General features: G+C 46.5%; 1 protein-coding gene across 4 annotated transcripts; it reads left to right on the top strand.

Annotated features, from left to right (window-relative positions):
* The first annotated feature begins 771 nt into the window (after positions 1 to 771).
* LOC134387006 (carcinoembryonic antigen-related cell adhesion molecule 6-like) lies at positions 772 to 17,749 on the top strand. 4 transcript variants are annotated; one of them, XM_063109181.1, is made up of 10 exons: positions 772 to 902; positions 1,812 to 2,171; positions 5,845 to 6,123; positions 6,528 to 6,782; positions 8,347 to 8,625; positions 10,654 to 10,908; positions 13,573 to 13,702; positions 14,987 to 15,039; positions 15,711 to 15,742; positions 17,515 to 17,749. In XM_063109181.1, the coding sequence occupies exons 1-10, from the start codon at positions 839 to 841 to the stop codon at positions 17,632 to 17,634; spliced, it is 1,827 nt and encodes a 608-aa protein (XP_062965251.1). In that variant the 5' UTR covers positions 772 to 838; the 3' UTR covers positions 17,635 to 17,749. The 4 variants fall into 4 exon arrangements, with proteins under 4 accessions (XP_062965251.1, XP_062965252.1, XP_062965253.1 ...); XM_063109182.1 differs by lacking the exon at positions 14,987 to 15,039 and having other exon boundaries at positions 17,375 to 17,583; XM_063109183.1 differs by lacking the exon at positions 14,987 to 15,039 and having other exon boundaries at positions 17,515 to 17,576.
* The last annotated feature ends 1,047 nt before the right edge of the window (positions 17,750 to 18,796 follow it).

The raw sequence follows: 18,796 nt of genomic DNA, 5'->3' as shown, positions 1-18,796 counted from the left end.
ACAGAAGATGCCCAGGATTGTCAGGGACAACACGGACATGCCTTGAGCCACAGCTCAGCCAACAGACACAAAGAGCGTGGGTCTCCCTGAAACCTTCCCCCAGGACAACGGAGCCCACAGCACCCGACCTCCCACCACCACTGTCCTCTCTTCCCAGGACACGCAGGACCCCTGCCCCGTCACAACCAGGGCCTGCAGGTCCTTTTGAGACACCTAGGCCTGGGTTTCTGTCCCTGGATCAGAGGTCAGGCTGGTGGCACTGAGATAGAGGGCAGGTCCCCTCACCAGTCATCACTCATCTGCCCCTTTCTAGCCCCCAGAGCCATTTCTGTCACCCTCCTGCTGGGAGTAAATCCACCCTTCCCAGCATAGCTGAGAGCACTGGGAAGGCCTGAGTGTCCACTGGGTTTCCATGTCACAAAGAGACATAATCCCCCGGGTTTGGATATCTTAGATGTTCTCTGTGTGGGACTGACAGACCCAAGGCCTGGACACAGCAAAGGTCAGTGCTGGGGTGTGTGGGTCACTCTCTCAGGAAGCAGAGGTCCCCATCAGACGTCCTTCTCAAAGTGTGGTCGGGAAAAGCTAAATTTACACAAGGAAAGAGAAAGAAGGGACCAGGGAGGCAGGACTGAGAGGAGAGGAGAGAGAGAGGCCTCCTGAGCAGAGACACCGCCCCCAGCCCATGTGACCCTGGGAAATGCTCCGCCCTGGGAGGAGGCTCAGCACAGACGGAGGAAGGACAGCAGAGCTGGCCCGTCCCAGCTGCAGTGCTGTGAGCATTTCTGGAGCCAAAGCTCTTCTCCACAGAGGGAGGACAGAGCAGGCAGCAGAGACCATGAGGGCCCCCCCAGACCCTCCCCGCAGACAGCACATCCCCTGGCACAGCCTCCTGCTCACAGGTGAGAGGGGAAGGTTCCCTGGGAGTGGGTGGGACGATGGGAGCACAGAGACTATCTTGGGTTCTGCTGGGGAGGACAGGGCTCTGAGAGGGGACAGGAGGCTTCTGTTTGGGACCTGAGGGGAGAGAACACCAAAGAGACTGTGGAGGCTCAGCACAGGAAAGTTTCAGTGAACTGGAATTGGAAAGGGGCAGGAAAATCTCAATTGCTGTTTTCCAAGGTAATCATCACTGTCCACTCCTTTTTGAAAAATGATAATAATAATTATACCAGGGTGACACTCCGAATAAAAACACAACCAGGGTATAAAACATTGTCCTTAGCCACCAACCCCAGTAACGGACAAATAAACACCAGGACTTACAGGACCACGGGAACACTCATCAATTCATCCACAGGTATCTGCAGCCTGTTCCAGGCACTGGGTACAACAAAGATCACACAAGGCCCTGCCCTCACAAGGTTCACGCTGTAGTGGGGAGGAAGACAAAGAGATCTAGAAGGTGAGGTCAGTTGTTGACAAGAGCCATGGAGGGAACAGGGCAGAGAGGGGTCAGAAAGTGACCCTAGAGGAGGAGGTCAGGGAAGTTGTCTCCCAAGGATGCCCTGAATGTGAGCAGTGGTCTGAGGGCAGTGAGGGGTGATCCCTGCAGACACTGGGGAAGAGTGTTCCAAACAGAGGGAATGACAAGTTCAGAGGCTCTGAAGGAATGGAGGTCACGCTGCTGACCCAGACCCAGACCCACATACACACACACATACTCTCTCACACACACACACATACACACACACAAACATACACAAACCAAGGCTGAGGGTTGAAGAGACCTGCTCAGGACCCAGTGCCCCATCTTTCCGTCCCAGCACCCAGGTCCCGATTGGTTGATTTATCTTTCTCTTCCCTCCTAGCCTCACTTGTAACTTTCTGGAATCGACCCACCACTGCCCAGCTCACTATGGAATCTGTGCCGTTCCATGCTGCCAAAGGGAAGGATGTTCTTCTACTTGTCCACAATCTGCCAGAGAATCTTCTAGCCTATCACTGGTACAAAGGGCAAGTAGTGTCCAGCAACCAACGCATTGTGTCATATGTAACAGGCACTCAAGTAAATACCCCAGGGCCTGCAAACAGTGGTCGAGAGACATTATTCCTCAATGGGTCTCTGCTGTTCCAGAATGTCTCCCTGGAGGACACAGGATACTACACACTAGAAATCATAGATGCAGATGTCAGCACTGATCAAGTAACTGGACAGTTCCAAGTATATCGTAAGTGATTCCTCTACATCTCTGGGTATTGGGGTGGGGTCAATTCTACTTCACACACACAGGACTGTCAGTCCTAGAGTGTCCCTACATTCTCCTCTGCCTTATGTCCCATGTTGGGGTTTGAACATTTAGTGCAGGACACACACTGTGGAGACAAACTTCAAAAGATCGGAATTCCTGTCTTAAATCCAGACCCTGCAGACATTGGCTGCACAGAGAAGGACGGCTTGATGGGGTAACTCAGCAGAGGGAAACCAGTCTCAGTCCAGCCCTAGTGGCCCCTCCCTGAAAACATGATCCTGAAGAAGACCCTGAAGGGCTCAGTCAAGTCCCTCCCCGTGGGTCCCACTAGGATCCTCACAGAGATGCTCAGCCCTGGGAAGCCCCTACCTCAGAACCCTTTCCCGGAACTCCTGACTCCAAGTGACCCCGGGGAGCCTGTGGACAGGGCTGAGCCTTGGCCTCCTGGGCAGGGCTGACTGGGAGCAATGATTTACCCGCTGCCTGAGTGCCAAGGCTCCTGGAGCTGGTCACCAACCAGGGCTCAGCCTCAGGAGCCACATCTGGGCAAGGGCAGAGCCTAGTCCTTCATCTGGGACTCCACACGGAGAGCACAATGGACAAGTTCCCTGGGTCACTGTCCAACTGCCCTTGGGAATTTAGGAAACTCTATAGGAAGGTCAGTGTCCTCAGGGGCAGGAACAGAAAAGGCACTCCTGGCAGTTCCCTGCCACCAGGGATCAGGCCCTGGGAACCATCTCTTGAAGGCAAATAATCATCAGTGTTATTTACTCAGGTTGCTCCTCTGTGCCAAAGTTTAAGTCAGGCAATTGTTAGTATTTTCAGGTTAATTCACAGACAACAAGACAAGCCAGATACCCTCTATCATTTATCCTATTTTATTAAAGAGAAACTGAGGCAAAGGAAATGCAGTCACTGAATGAGAATCAGAGACCACAGCTGGCAGATCACACACAGGAGAGTTTTGTCTGCAGCCACAGCCCCATCTTCTCTTACTCTCAGGGGCCATATGAAGCCTCTAGGGACCCTAACTGTCACTAGCATTGGCTCAGATCCTTTCTTCTTAGGCAGTGGTAGCTCACACAGAGAGATTCTGGTCTGGGGGTGAGAGCACATGAAGAATTAATCCGCTTTTACTCTAGAACTAAATCACCTGCCACAACAACCAGAGTCAGTGTCAGGACTGTCTAGGCCTCCCCATCAGGTGGCTGATCCACACCCACCCTCACCGGACTGCAGATCATTTGTATGTTTCCTGACGTGCTGATGTCACTCCCATTGGAGGACAAAGGAAAGGTCTTTGCTTCCTCGCTCTCCACTCCACACCCTGCACAAGCACAGGGCCCAGCAAATGGAGAGAGTGATAAACTGTCAGTAGTTCTTCATTGAAAGAGGGAGGGGATGAATGAATGATCCATGATTTCTTCAAGGACTGGCATCTGGATGCAGAGTCCTGGGAGGTTCTGGCCACACCTGTTCCTTGTCGCTCCAGGCTTTGAGACCCATGTTCCTCTCTGACCACCTGCTCCTAAAACCACCTCAGGAGCTGGTCTTATGTGACTCTGGGGCTACTTGGCCATGGAAGGGTTTTCAGGGCTTGCTGCCCTGCTTCTGGGACAGCCATGGACTCTTTCTCCTGGGGTCTTTGAGGTCACTGTACCCATCACTGCTCACTTCTGTGGCTGTTTCTAGCTCTCTCTCTCTCCTCCTCCATGTCCCAAGATATATTCCTTCCCTTCATTCTAGCCCTTGCCCTGCACAGCTTCCTCCACACTTAAGCCTTCCCCAGGCACTCCCACTAACGAGCTGTCCTGTTTCCTTCCCACTAACACCTGTGGCCAGGGCCACCCTCCCAGGCAAGAGTAAAGGATACAGAAATCAGTCGAAGCAGCCATTCCTGAGAGGCTTTATCATGAGCCAGTGTCTCTAGGTCACCATGAGAACGAGCTTCCACTGTGTCCCTATCCAGGGCTCTTTTCCTTCCTGATGCCAACACATGAAACGGGGCACATGACAAGGACAAGCAACTCCCCCGTCTACTCTACACTGACTGTTCAATGAGTCAAGGCAGAAGAACAGGTCTGCAATCCTCAGAAACCCAGGGGTCATTTCACCCATTTGATTCAGGACTCCATCCTCATCCTGGTGGGGGCTTCTGTGCCTCTAACGCTTCCCAGCCCTTTCCCAAGGCAGAACTGGCCAGACCGGTGCTGTCTGATGGGTTCCCTGCCTGTCCCACACGCACCTGTGTCCTCACATGATACCGTTATCCTGAGGTGGGTCCTCCTGAGCAGTGAGATGCATGAGCCACTGTCGATTCACTTAGACTCTACCCAATTTGGATGAATTTGATCAAACTCTATCTGTGTTTCCTGGGGTCGAATGAAAAGGAAGAAAGCATTTCACATGGCTGTGCCAAGCTCCTGCCCATTTTGCCTGACTCTCCCCAGGAATTACTGAGATGGAACTCTTCTCAATTTACTAACATAGCAAATATTTCAAGTAATTTGGTTTCATTCCTCTATTTATATGAGTGCGGCTTCTAAGACATCCCCCTTGACAAGTTCTGTCCTTTTAACAGGACTTACAGGTCTCTCTCTACCCAGGGAGTCACTGATTTCAAACCAACTTTAGCTTCTTCCTTTGATCATAACGTGATCGTGCTGGACTTCAGAGCTTTGTCTAAGACCTTATCCTGCTCTCCAGAGATATATTCCTCTCAGGAATTGGCCCGAGATCTGGGGTATTAATAACAATTTTCATATATGAAAGAACTTTAACTGTTCCTCAGTATTCTATGTCATATCCACCAAACAAACATGGGTCATGAGGACAGATTTTCAGGAAGTTCATGCTCCCCCCTTTCCACCAGTCAGTTCTTCTGCTTTTGCAAATGTCCACGTGTATTTCAGGAAAGATCCACATGGTCCTCACCTGTGCAGTGGGAGAAGGGACATTAGAGACCAAGGACAGAGAACGTGGTGCTGCTCCAAGGCCAGCAGCTCCTTCCTGTCCCACTCACTTCTTCTGCATCATTTTTTGGAACTGCTCCACCAGTTACTGGGTCACTGGGTCAGTCAGTCTCCATCAAACACCTAGGCAGAACTGCTTTCATCTCAAGGCCCCCCAGTTTGACTACTGCACTGACCGCTGGACTTACTCCTGGTCTCCCTGTGTCGTTTCTGCTCTAACACCTGGTACCCATCATGACCCATCCCAGGATATCCTTGAGAAGTGAAGTCTCAGAGAAAACACACCTCAGCTGGGCAATGTAGGACTGTGTAGCTGGAAGGGACTGTGTAGCTGGAAGCACCCACATGTCCCGAGGTCAGTCAGGCAGTCAGCTGGTCAGCAACAAACCCAGAGAGGCCATGGGGGGACTGCAACTCCACGTCCTGTGTCTGTCCACAACCAAGCACTGCTGTTCATTTCACACGTGAGAAAGTTGAGTTTCTCCCAGACAGAGCAGGCAGCATCACATTCTCTGAGTGCCCAGATCCTACTGCATCTGTCTTGTGACACACACACCTGCCTGGTTCTTTTAGGGACTCAGGTGACCTGAGAGGTGAGAGATGCCAACTGTGATTGAAAGATGCCTTTGGAGAAATCAAAGGTACCACACAGGGCAATCTTCTCTCTGGTCTCTGTGCAGCGGAATTACCCAAACCCTCCATCACAAGCAACAACTCTCACCCTGTGGAGGACGAGGACTCTGTGGCATTAACGTGTGAACCTGAGAGTCAGGACACAACCTACGTGTGGTGGATAAACGATCAGAGGCTCCAGGTCAGTCCCAGGCTGGATCTGTCCCTGGACAACAGGACTCTCACTTTACTCAGTGTCAAAAGGAATGACACAGGACGCTACGAGTGTGAAATCCAGAACCCAGTGAGCACCAGCCGCAGTGACGCATTCACCCTGAATATTTCCTGTGAGTAACTTACGTTCCCCTGTGTCCCAGGCTGTCAGCCCAAATCCATGCAGCCAGAGTCCAGGGCACTCAGGTCTTCCCAAGTCAAGGCACACAGACCCTCAGTCCTGGACACACAGGCTGGCCATGGCTTCCTGCCCCATGCCTATTCGGGAAGGTCCAGCCTTGAGCCAAGAACAGGAGGGGAGGGCTTGCTCCTGTCTTGAGAGGCTCAGGATCAACGACATGTGATGGGAGGAGCAAGTTAATGTCTCAGACTCAGGCTCAGTGAGCACAGGGGTTATGGTTGGAACTTTTTAAAACAAGTTTCACATGGCTCAGAGGGATACTGTGGTCCTTCTACAGACCAGAGTGTCCCCTTCCCCCAGGTGACATCATGTGTGTCTTTATTCTCTTTGCTCCAGATGGCCCGGACACCCCCACCATTTCCCCCCCAGACTCATCTTACCATCCAGGAGCAAACCTCAGCCTCTTCTGCTATGCGGCCTCTAACCCACCCGCACAGTATTCGTGGCTTATCAATGGGAGGCCCCAGCAATCCACACAAGAGCTCATTATCCCCAACATCACTGTGAATGATAGTGGATCCTATACCTGCCTTGCCTATAACTCTGCCACAGGCCTCAACAGGACCACAGTCAAGACGATCACAGTCTCTGGTAAGCGGATCCCTGCAGCATCATCACCAGACTCTGGGGTGGAGTCTACCTGGTTTGCAAAGAGAATCCCAGAAAAAATTACTTTCTCAGCCCATGTCCCACAGATACAAGCAAAAGCCTAATTCTCCCCCTGATTACCCCCCACTCCATCTCTGCAGATTTTCTCCTCCCCTTGCTTCTCTGATTTCTCATGGTTGACCTTGGGTCAGGTCTAGAATATGGGAAGGGGGTTCTCTCATCTTCAGACAGACCCACATAGTGGGAGGGGCTTCAGAGAGGGGGGAAAAAAGGGTCCTCAAGGTCAAGTTTCTTCTCTCTGTCACTAACACATCCCTTCCTGTCATCTCTTTGTTTTCTTTTACCTTTCCATGAGCTACAAGGAACATATGAGGCTTTGAAACAAGCTCATACTGTATTTTCCCAAATGAAAGGAGGAAACTCCCCCAAATGAGGATGAGCAAATCATAGCTCTACTTCCTGCTCTGCTCCCGGCTCGCCCAGTCACTGCTCTGCTCTGACACCATCTAGGGGACTGGGGCAGGTTGAGAAGGTGCTCAGGTGGCCTGTCTTGAATCTGCCTAATGGTGCCACCAGTGGATGCCAGGGCCTCCCTCGGGTCAGGTTGCAGGGGAATGGGAAGAGAGCGAGCCTCGGGACAGTTGCCTCTTAGCTGTCCTGGCTCTGATGTCACCAGTTGTACAAACCTGTGGACACCATCACATGCGATGACCACATATGACAGTGAGTGATGTTCACTTGGAGAAGCAGAGAGACTCAGCCATGGAGTCCTGTGTGGAGGGAAGGGGTAATGCCAAAAAGTATATGTATATAGAGAGAACTGAGTACTAGGCATATACAAATGTACGTGTGTGGTGTGTGCGTGTGGGTGTATATATATATATCTGTACATATATAGATATATATGTATCATATATATCTATATATGTACACCCACACACATATTTGTATAGATATATATGATATATAGATACATATACTTATACAAATATATATATATATATATCTCCCCACCTTCTGGCACACACCCTGACTACTAAACTGATCACCAGGCTTGTTCCTGGTATTTCATATGTCTTATTTCTGCTCAAACATCCAGTCCCCATCATGGCCCATCCTAGATATCTTTGAAAAGAAAGGCCTCAGAGAAAACATACCTCAGCTGGGCAGTGTAGGACTGTGCAGCTGGAAGGGACTCAGCACCCACATGTCCCGAGGTCAGTCAGGCAGTCAGCTGGCCAGGAACAAACCTGGAGAGGCCATGGGGGAACTGCAACTCCACGTCCTGTGTCTGTCCACAACCAAGCGCTGCTGCTCGTTTCACACGTGAGAAAGTTGAGTTTCTCTCCAACAAGGAGCAGGCAGCCTAACATTCTCTGAGCACCCAGATCCTACTGCATCTGTCTTGTGACACACACACCTGCCTGGTTCTCTTAGGGACTCAGGTAAGCTGAGAGGTGAGAGATGCCAACTGTGATTGAAAGATGCCTTTGGAGGAGGCAATCAAAGGCACCACACAGGGTAATCTTCTCTGTTCTCTATGCAGCGGAGTTACCTAAACCCTCCATCACAAGTAACAACTCTCACCCTGTGGAGGACGAGGACTCTGTGGCATTAACGTGTGAACCTGAGACTCAGGACACAACCTACGTGTGGTGGATAAACGGTCAGAGGCTCCAGGTCAGTCCCAGGCTGGATCTGTCCCTGGACAACAGGACTCTCACTTTACTCAGTGTCACGAGGAATGACACAGGACCCTATGAGTGTGAAACCCAGAACCCAGTGAGCACCAGCCGCAGTGACGCATTCACCCTGAATATTTCCTGTGAGTAACATCTGTTCCCATGTCCCAGGCTGTCAGCCCAAATCCACGCAGCCAGAGTCCAGGGCACTCAGTCCCTCCCACGTCCAGGTACACAAACCTTCACTCCCGGACACACAGGCTGGCCATGACTTCCTGCCCCACGCCTATTCGGGCACATCCAGCCATGAGCCAAGAAGAGGAGGGGAGGGCTTGCTCCTGTCTTGAGAGGCTCAGGATCAACGACATGTGATGGGAGGAACAAGTTAATGTCTCAGACTCAGGTTCAGTGAGCACAGGGGTTATGGTTGGAACTTTCTTCTTTTTTAAAAAAAATTTTATTGAATCATAATTGATTATACATATTTTGAGAGTTCAACATTCACATGTGTTGATCAAATCAATATTACTAGCATATATATTGTTACATATCGTACTTATTCTTTATGCTCCTTGTCAAATCTCTCCCCATCCCTCTCCCTCCCCCCTTCCACCACTGATAACCAGATTTCTTCTCTCCCCTGAAAGAGTAATGCTTACTCTGTTGATTTGTTACCTAGATGATCTGTCCAATGCTGAGAGGTATGTTCAAGTCCTCCTATGTTATCATAGAGCAGATGCTTCTTCTGTCACTCTGAAATGGGCTTTGTGGAGAGAGACATCCTCTTCTTTTCTTTATCTCTACTGGTGACTCTTCTTGTGTCAATGCACTCCAGTGGCTGGCAGACCATCTGCATGGTGGTTGTGACATCTAGCCACTTTCATGGCAGCCATGGTTATTGTGGTGACTGTGGTGGGCCACCCACATAGAGGTGATGTTTTGGCATGCTCCTTGGCATTGGTGGTGTGCCTGGTTGTGGGGGGATCCAGACCCTGGCTCCATACCTCAGGTCCCCAAGCAGGCCCCAAGGTTCTGGTGGTGTGCCTGGTTGTGGGAGGGGGGGTGTCCAGTGCCCCAGCTCCATACCTCAGGTCCCCAAGCAGTCCCCAAGGCACTGGCGGTGTGCCTGGTTTGGGGAGGGGGGGGTCCAGTGTACGGCTCCATACTTCAGGACCCCAGGTGGGCCCTGAGGTGCTGGTGGTGTGCCTGGGCCAGAACTAATTTTTTTGTCCTTTCCTTACTTCTAAAATAGGGAACCTTCCTGTGGGAAACAGTACTTGAGCTGTGTGGTTTAGCTAAATTGCTGCTTTGCTGCTGATTCCCTAGAGAAGGCTTTTTGTGCAGCTCAGGTTTTAATGGTTGACTTTATAGGTACTTCTGGCTCTCCAGAGACCTGGTGCACCTGGGTTGTGTCAAAACTCTGATCTGGACCCAAATCTTTTCATCAAACTGCACCCCATGAAATTCTATATTCCTAACCAGTCTCCTCTGAGTGGTCCTTTGCTGATTGGGGTGCAGGTAAGCTGTCCTTGCTGTGCCCCACTGTTTCCCTGATGAGCCTGTCTCCCCCACTACCCATACTCCAAACACTTCTCATGGGACAAGCCATGTGCCGGTCCCTTGAAATGACTCACTGGCTTCTGAGTGGCTCCTTTTTTTCAGTTGTTGTGGCTCCTCGCTCCTTTGTGGGTCTATGGGAACCCTATTAGTGGTTTTGCTGGCCTGGGGGTCACCAAGGTCCTCTTCTCCCCTGCCACCTCCAAGCATCTGCATCTGAAAGGCACACCTGCAGCTTTTGCTGTCTCCTGCTCTATGTGCTCAGCAGCTCCAGCCTTAAAGCAGCCACGGCATGAAGTGGTCAGAGTGCTTTTTTCTTTCTCTCATTGTCACTTCTGCTTTCATGCACTGCATAGATCTCTCCTCCTCTTCCCATGAGCTCTAGAAGCCCCAGCTTGGCTGTTGTTGCTTTTTTATAGCTGTAAAGTGGTTGATCTGTGGGAGAGAGTGATGCTGGGGACTGTCTATTCCACCATCTTGACCAGAAGCCCATGGTTCAAACTTTTTAAAACAAGTTTCACATGGCTCAGAGGGATACTGTGGTCCTTCTACAGACCAGGAGTGTCCCCTTTCCCCAGAAGATATCATGTGTGTCTTTATTCTCTTTGCTCCAGATGGCCCGGACACCCCCACCATTTCCCCCCCAGACTCATCTTACCATCCAGGAGCAAACCTCAGCCTCTTCTGCTATGCGGCCTCTAACCCACCCGCACAGTATTCGTGGCTTATCAATGGGAGGCCCCAGCAATCCACACAAGAGCTCATTATCCCCAACATCACTGTGAATGATAGTGGATCCTATACCTGCCTTGCCTATAACTCTGCCACAGGCCTCAACAGGACCACAGTCAAGACGATCACAGTCTCTGGTAAGCGGATCCCTGCAGCATTGGGAACAAGTTCCGGAGTGGAGTCTACCTGGTTTGCAAAGAGAATACCAGAAAAAATTTCTTTCCCAGCCAGTATCCCATAGGTACAAGCAAAAGCCTAATTCTCCCCGAGTCCCCCCACTCCATCTCTGCAGATTCTCTCCTCCCCTTGCCTCTCTGATTTCTCATGGCTGACCTTGGGTCAGGTCTAGAATATTGGAAGGGGGTTCTCCCAGCCTCAGAAAGACCCTTGTAGCCGGAGGGGTTTCAGTAAGGAGGAAAAAAAGAAAGGCCCTCAAGGTCAAGTTTCTTCTCTCTGTCATTAACTCATCAATTCTTTGTTTTCTCTCACCTACTCAATGAGCTACAAACGACATAGAGGATGGCATGTCACTGTGGTTTTGATTTGCATTTCTCTGATGATTAGTGATGTTAAGCATCTTTTCATTTGTTTATTGGCCATTTGTTTACCTTCTTTGGAGGAAAGTCTATTCAAGTCCTTTGCCCATTTTTTAATTGGGTAGTTTGGTTTTGTTGTTGCTGAGTTATAGTTGTTCTTTATATATCTAGATATTAATTCCTTATCAGGTATATGATTTGCAATTATTTCTCCCATTCCAGAGGTGGTCTTTTCACCTTCTTAATAGTGTTCTTTGATGCACAAAAGTTTTTAATTTTCATAAAGTCCAATTTACTTATTTTTTTCTTTGTTGCCTATGCTTTTGGTGTCATAGCTGAGAAATTATTGTCAAATCCAACATTATGAAGCTCTCACCCTATGTTTTCTTTAAAAAGTTTCATAGTTTTAGCTCTTTCATTTAGGTCTTTGATCTATTTTGAGTTAATTTTTCACATGGTATTAGGTAAAGCTTCAACTTTATTCTTCTCCATGAATATCCAGTTTTCTCAACACCATTTGTTCAAAAGACTGTCTTTTCCCCATTGAATGGTCTTGGCACCCTTGTCAAAAATCATTTGGCCATATATGCAAGGGTTTATTTCTGGGCCCTCCATTCTATTCCATTGGTCTGTATGTCTTTCTTTATTCCAGTACCACACTGTTTTGATTGCTGCAGCTTTGTAATAAATTTTGAAATCAGTAAGTGTGATTCCTTCAACTTTCTTCTTCTTTTTCAAGGTTGTTTTAGCTATTTGGGGTCCCTTGAGATTCCATGAATTTGGGGATTGATTTTTCATTTCTGCAAAAAAAGTCCCTGGGATTTTGATAGGGATTGCATTGAATCTGTAGATCACTTGGGGTGGTAGTGTCATCTTAACAATATTAAGTCTTTCAATCCATAAAAACAGGATATATTTCCACTTGTTTAGTCTTCTTTAATTTCTTTCAGCAGTATTTTCCAGTTTTCAGGGTACAAGTCTTTTCACATCCTTGGTTAAGTTTATTCCTATTTATTATTTTCCAAACTCTTGTAAATATAGTATTTTCTTTTTTTTCAGATTGTATAGAAATACAACTGATTTTTGCATGTTGATTTTGAATCCTGCAACTTTGCTGAATTTGTTTATTAGTTCTAAAATTTAGTTCTCTGGAATCTTTAGGGTTTTCTACATATAAGTCATGCCATCTGCAAACAGAAATAATTTCACTTTTTTCCAATTTGGATGACTTCTTTTCTTTTTTTTTTTTTTTCTTGCCTAATTGCTCTGGCTAGGTTCCAATACTATGTTGTAAAAACGGAGAAAGTTGACATCCTTGCCTTGTTCCTGATCTTAGAGTGAAAGTTTTCAGTCTTTCACCATTAAGTATAATGTTAGCTGTGAACTTTTCATAAAAGGCCTTTATTATGTTGAGGTAGTTTCCTTCTATTCCTACTTTGAGTGATTTTATCATGAAAGAATGTTGAATTTTGTCAAATGCTTTTATTGATTTAATCTCCTTACTAGTTACAAGGCTATTCAGATTTTTTATTTTTTCATGACTCCTTCTTGGTAACTTTTGTGTTTCTAGTAAATTTTCCATTTCACTTACATGATCCAATTTGTTGGCATACAATTATTCATAGTATTGTAATAATTCTTAATAATTCTACACAACTGGTCATAATGTCTCCACTTTCATTTCTGATTTTAGTGATATGAATCTGCTTTCTTTTTGTATTGGTCAATCCAGTTAAAGGTTGTGAATTTTGGTGATTTTTCTTTTTTGGAAGAACTAATTTTTTGGTTCATCGATCTTTTAAATTGTTTTCCTATTCTCCATTTTATTTATCTGCACTCTAATATTTATTATTTCCTTTTTTCTACTAGCTTTGGCTTTCCTTTGTCCTTTTGTATATCCCTAAGTTGTAAAGTTAAGTTGTTGATTTGAAATCTTTCTTCTTTTTTAATGTGTGCTTTTACAGTTATAAATGTCTTGCACACAATTCTTAAGTTCTTTGAATCTCAGATTCCCGAACTGAAAATTACAAGCAGGATTACAAGATGAAATTGAGGGAAGAATAATCACCAACCTAGAAACATAATGAGAGGAAAAAATAGATTACAAGGATATAGTTGCCTGATCACCTCCCAGCAGCCTTCCCACAGAAAATGTATTCCTTGAAGGGACAAGTAGAGACTATTCAGGCTGAGTTGTTTCCCAAGGCACCCCCAATGTAAAATAATTCCACCTTCAGTCCTTCTCCTCTTTTCTTTCCATGACAGATGATCCAGTACAAAGAAGTTCTCCTGGCCTCTCAGCTGGGGCAATTGCTGGCATTGTGATTGGAGTACTGGCCGGGGTGGCTCTGATGGCAGCCCTGGTGTATTTTCTGTATTTCAGGAAGACTGGAGGGTATGGTGGCCTTTCCTCTCATTCTGTTTTCTCCAAAGCTACTTGCCATGCTTGGGAGATGAAAAGGACTTCTTCACCTCCGTCTCTGGGCCTGGATCTCCTCCTCCCTGAACTTCTGCTTCTTGGCGCTAATTCCTGCTGGTCGTTTCTTCCCAGGTCTTCATGCTCCCTGTACCCCACTGTCTCTTGGACATGGTTATTCACATCCCCAACTAGGTTAGAAGAACAGGCCCAATGATGTTCCTCTGTCCCCAGCAAAAGAAGCCAAAGTCCAAGAAGAGAAGTAAATGAGGAGATGAAAGGAGCAGCAGGAGAAAGCTCTGTTGGCCACTGTAGCAGGAGGAGGGAAGGACAGGACAGGAAGAGAAACTAAGAGAGAGAGAAGAAACAACCAAAGTCCTATGGGACAATAAATAAAGTGAGGGAATGTATTAGTCTGTTTCTGTTGCTTGTAACAGAATACCTGAAACTGGATAATTTATAAAGAAACAAAATTTACTTATTGTTTTGGAGGCTGGGAAGTCCACAGTCCAGGGGCACATCTGGTAAAGCCTTCTACGTGATGGTGATTCTGCAGTGATGCAGGGTATCACATGCTGAGAATGGGCTGAGCAAGAGACAGCTAATTTCCTCACTCACTCTCCTTATAACGCCATCACAACCACACCCATCACCCCATGAATGGATCAATCCATTCACCACGGCACAGTCCTCACAATCCGATCACCTGTTAAAGGCCCCATCTTTCAAATACCAGAATTAGATTTCCCACTCTCTTAGCACTCTTATAACTGGGGTCAAGTTTTCAATACATGAACTTTTGGGGGACACATTTAGACCCGAGCAGGGAAAAACAAAACAAAACAGAATCTACCCCTGGAAAACAAAACAGGAGAGGTCTTAGGGTAGAAGTAGGTGCAAGAGCATTGATAAAGAATGAGCCTAAGCCTGGCTGGTTGGCTCAGTTGGTTAGAGCATGGTGTCATAACGCCAAGGTCAAGGGGTTGGGTCCCCTTACCAGCCAGCTGCCAAAAAAAGAAGAAGAAGAAAAAAAAAAGAATCGACCTAAATGTGAACACCCAGCAAACAGGAAAGGAGTAAACACTGGAAGGGATCATGGTTAGATTAAAGAATGAGGCCCCAAGAGAAAAGGCAGTACCATACGCAGTATGAATGAACACAAAGGAACCTCAAGGAATCATCTACTGACAGTTTCCTTCCTAACTCAGGAAGCAAAGATCCTGTGCTTGGGAATAGCAGTCACAGTGTCTGATATTTATTTAGGGCAAGCGACCAGAGTGATCTCACAGAGCACAAACCCTCAGCCTCCAACCACAGTAAGTAAAACCAGCTGCCCAGTGAGAACTGGTGTGTTCCACCACGTGCCCTGCCCTGGCAGGGAGTCCTGGATTCCCGAACCACTCCCTCCCTCTGAATTTTTACAGAGGGAGACTCCAATTCCCAACCCTCAGCTGACTTAGGTCCTCACAGCCCTCCTAGCAACAAGAGGCCCCTGAAACAGCCCCAGGTAAGAAAGGGGCTCATGCGCCTAGGCCAGGCAGGCCTGAGTCAGATCCCCTCTCTCTAGGACCCATTTCCTCATCCTTACTCCTTCCCCCTCCTGCCTCTATTACGGCTGTGGGCATTTTCCCTTGGTGAGACTTTCCTTGTCTTGTGGGTGCTCTTGGTGCTGTGGGCCTTAATGCCACGCTTGCCACTGGAGCATGTTGCTGAGACATGCCTCTAGGCAAAAATCAAGGCCTTGGGAGCTGGTAGAAATTTTCAGAGGTGGATTGAGGCCTCATTTGGCTCTCCCCCTACCCCTGCTCTGGTACTAATGCTGGGTCTGGACCCCAGACTCTGACGGAAGCAAATTCCTTCACTGACCATGGGCTACCTCCCCACCCCCACCACCGCCACCATCTGCCACCTCCCTCAGCAAGAAATCACAGGCCGTAAGTCAGCTTTGCATTTCCAGAAGTTGATAACTCTTCTTTTGCTTCCCCAGGTCAGGGCCACTCTGACAACTCCCCTTACAAGGTAAGCACAGCCAGTTTCACTGGCTCATTTTCTCATGGAAATGTCTCTGTATAGAATGGGATAGTCTTGAAGACTCAAATGTGAGATCAAGGTTTGGGTCAAAATTCCTCAAAGCAGCAATAAAGAAAGAAGTATTGGTTAATCACACCCATGAGTCTACTTATAGCAAGAACATGCACTGGAATTAGCCCATTCTGTGTTTGAGTCCTAGTGTGACCCTTACTAGCTCTCTGACCCTGGGCACGTAACTTAACCTTAACCTTTTTGATCTTCAGCTTTGTCACCTGAAAAATGGGCATTCTGCCTACTTCAAAGGGAAGTTGAAGGAACTAAACAAGATAACATATGTAAAGCACCCAGCACAATGCCAGCACTAAATCATTCTCCCCACTCTATGTTCAATTTTGCCCTGCTCTTATTGTCTTGGTTTTTCTGTTTGTTTGGTTGGTTTTTTGCAACTGGCCGGTAAGGGGATCCGAACCCTTGCTTTTGGTGTTACCAGCACCATAATCTCCCAGGTGAGCAAACCAGCCAGCACCCCCTGCTCTCATTGTCAAAAGGGTAATTTCCATTCTAATGGCTCTGAGGTCCTGGTTCCTTTATCTTATAATATTTTGCTTGATTTTTCTCATATTAAACTCTTAGTAGAGTACAGATATATACTGAAAAATGTATATCATAAGTATATTTTACAAAGTGTGAATTTTCACAAGTTGAACACATCCATGTAAGTAGCACCCAAATCAAGAAACACTATATGATCCCCCCCAAAAAATACCCTTCCAGTTACTTCCTCTAAAGAGCAACCACCATCCTAACTACCAACCCCCTAGATTTTTTTTAAAGAAAATTGTATTTATTTAACGAACACTTACGTAGTGTCTACTGTGTCTCAAGCATTCTGCTAGTACTTGTGGATACAACATAAAGCAAAAACACAAAAATGAAGACTGCTTACAGAGTACTGATTCAGCCATTTTTAGCCTTTAACCTACCACCAGCAACAACTAGGAATTTTAAATTTTAACATGTCTTTATTCTCCAGAATCAATCCTACAAATGAACCTTTCACAACTTTGCATATGAAAGATTTTATAAATAAATCCTACCTATTCTTCTTCTTTTTTTTTTTTTTTTTTTTGTGGCTATCCAGTATGGGGATCCAAACCCGTGATTTTGAGTTTATAAGGCTGTTCTCTAACCAACTGAGCTAACTAGCTAGCCCAAATCTTATCTGTTCTTACATACCCAGTTCAATTTTTTCTTTTCCACAAAGGCCTTTAATCTCCTGTAGCCAAAGTGACCTATATTTAATTTGTACTCCCTTTGGATTCATAAAAAAATATCACACAACTCAGCACTTAATTGTCCTTGAATAGTCTTGCATGTTAAATTTGTCTTGTATCCAAACTGCAAGTTCCTCTAAATTCCTTGCCAATGTTCTAGATTAATTTTGCCAGTTTTTGCTTTTACGTAAATGAAAAATATAGTATATCCATATATGTGTCTGGCTTCTTTTGTTAAATATGGTTTTGTCAGATTCACCCATATTGGTGCATATGTGAGTTGTTCATTCTCATTGCTGTATCTACATATTCCATTATGAACACCATAATCTATCTCTTCTAATAGATTCATCAGGATGTTAGCAAGCAGGGAATGGGTAACAAAAGCCCTTCTCCAAAGCAAAAAGTTTCAGAAAGGTGACAGCTCTTGGTGCAAGGTCCTGACCTGCGACAATGACTCAACTGATCACCACTCATGCTTTTCAGATGGATGAAGTTGTATATTCTTCCCTGAACTTCAATGCTTGGCAACCAACACAACCAACCTCAGCCTCCTCATCCCAAACAGCCACAGAAACAGTTTATTCAGAAGTCAAAAGGAAGTAATGCAACCTGTCCTGCTCAGTGCATTGTGGATGTACTACAAGTCTCTCTTCTCATTACTGGGGAATCCTTTTACCCTCAGGGGAAAAGGGTATAAGTCCCAACCCCACACACACACATTTTCTCCCTAAGGCAGCACCTTCAGACTGCCTGGTCACAGCCCCTCCCTTCAGTGTCAACAGATAAAAAGGTACATCCGGCAGTCTGTAGGAAAACAAACTAAGCTTCCTTGTCACTGAAATTTGGCAAAGCCAACTTTGGGAGAGAGTTACCAGAACCTCCCACCCCTCCCCCTTTCCCAAACTAGACTTGTTTTAAACTTACCTATACAAGTGCACTCATTCTTTCCCACCGCAATCCTGTCCTATTGGAGTCTAACTTGAATTTGCCATAACCTTGAGAGTTATGTCCTTTTCACATGTGCCAGAAAAACAGAGAGAGAAAGTAAAAGCAATAATGACTTCTCCTACCTCTCCAATGCCTGGTGTGAACCACCATACACAGGAAAATCAAATACATAACCAGTAGCAAACTGGGAAATTCTATACCTCTGTCCACTGTCAGGGTTGCCAACCTGTAGGATCAAGGTCTAAGCACCTCGCTGCTTAGCTAGAATACCACCTAAGCCTTCTGGCAAGCCTGTCTCCAGAGAACACACTAGAGGCAGTAGGAAAACTATTTGCCAAGGTCTATAGGCAATTCCTAACGTAGAATGCAAAAGTGCGCGTATGTGTTAATATCTTTATGGGCTTTATTCAAAGAAGTGCCCAGAGAGGAAGGAATTATAGCTTTAGGGGGAGTCAGCTTTTAATGAATACAATCTCTGGGAACTTCCTTAGTCAGAGAGCTACACTTCAGAGATTATTTAACTTATCATTAAAGAATGCAACAATTTGGGTTTTTTCCCTTTTCTCTGAGACATTTCATCATTTTAATTTTTGAAACTGCTTATGTATGTGAAAGGAATTATTTTTACTTAGCTTAGCTGTGTAAGCCAATCTGACTGTCTCAGGTAAAAAAAAAAAAAAGCCACCAAAAGCCCTCAGGTCCCCTTGGCAAGGAGCCTCTCAAGGCTTTTTCATCAGGGGCTTCAAACAGAAAACAGGAAGAGTCTTTCCTCATTCATAGCTAGAAATAGATTTAACTCAGTTTCTAGGCATCGGAC

The sequence above is a fragment of the Cynocephalus volans genome, chromosome 10 (genome assembly GCF_027409185.1).
Source record: "Cynocephalus volans isolate mCynVol1 chromosome 10, mCynVol1.pri, whole genome shotgun sequence".
NCBI classification, from domain to species: Eukaryota; Metazoa; Chordata; class Mammalia; order Dermoptera; family Cynocephalidae; genus Cynocephalus; species Cynocephalus volans.
This window is presented reverse-complemented; position numbering and strand designations above follow the sequence as displayed.

Bases quoted from the DNA above. Each gene is read 5' to 3' on its own strand.
- LOC134387006 (XM_063109181.1), top strand. From the start codon at position 839: ATGAGGGCCCCCCCAGACCCTCCCCGCAGACAGCACATCCCCTGGCAC. The intron at 8,626-10,653 runs GTGAGTAACATC...TCTTTGCTCCAG, and splicing joins ATTCACCCTGAATATTTCCT to ATGGCCCGGACACCCCCACC. The intron at 13,703-14,986 runs GTATGGTGGCCT...ATATTTATTTAG, and splicing joins TATTTCAGGAAGACTGGAGG to GGCAAGCGACCAGAGTGATC.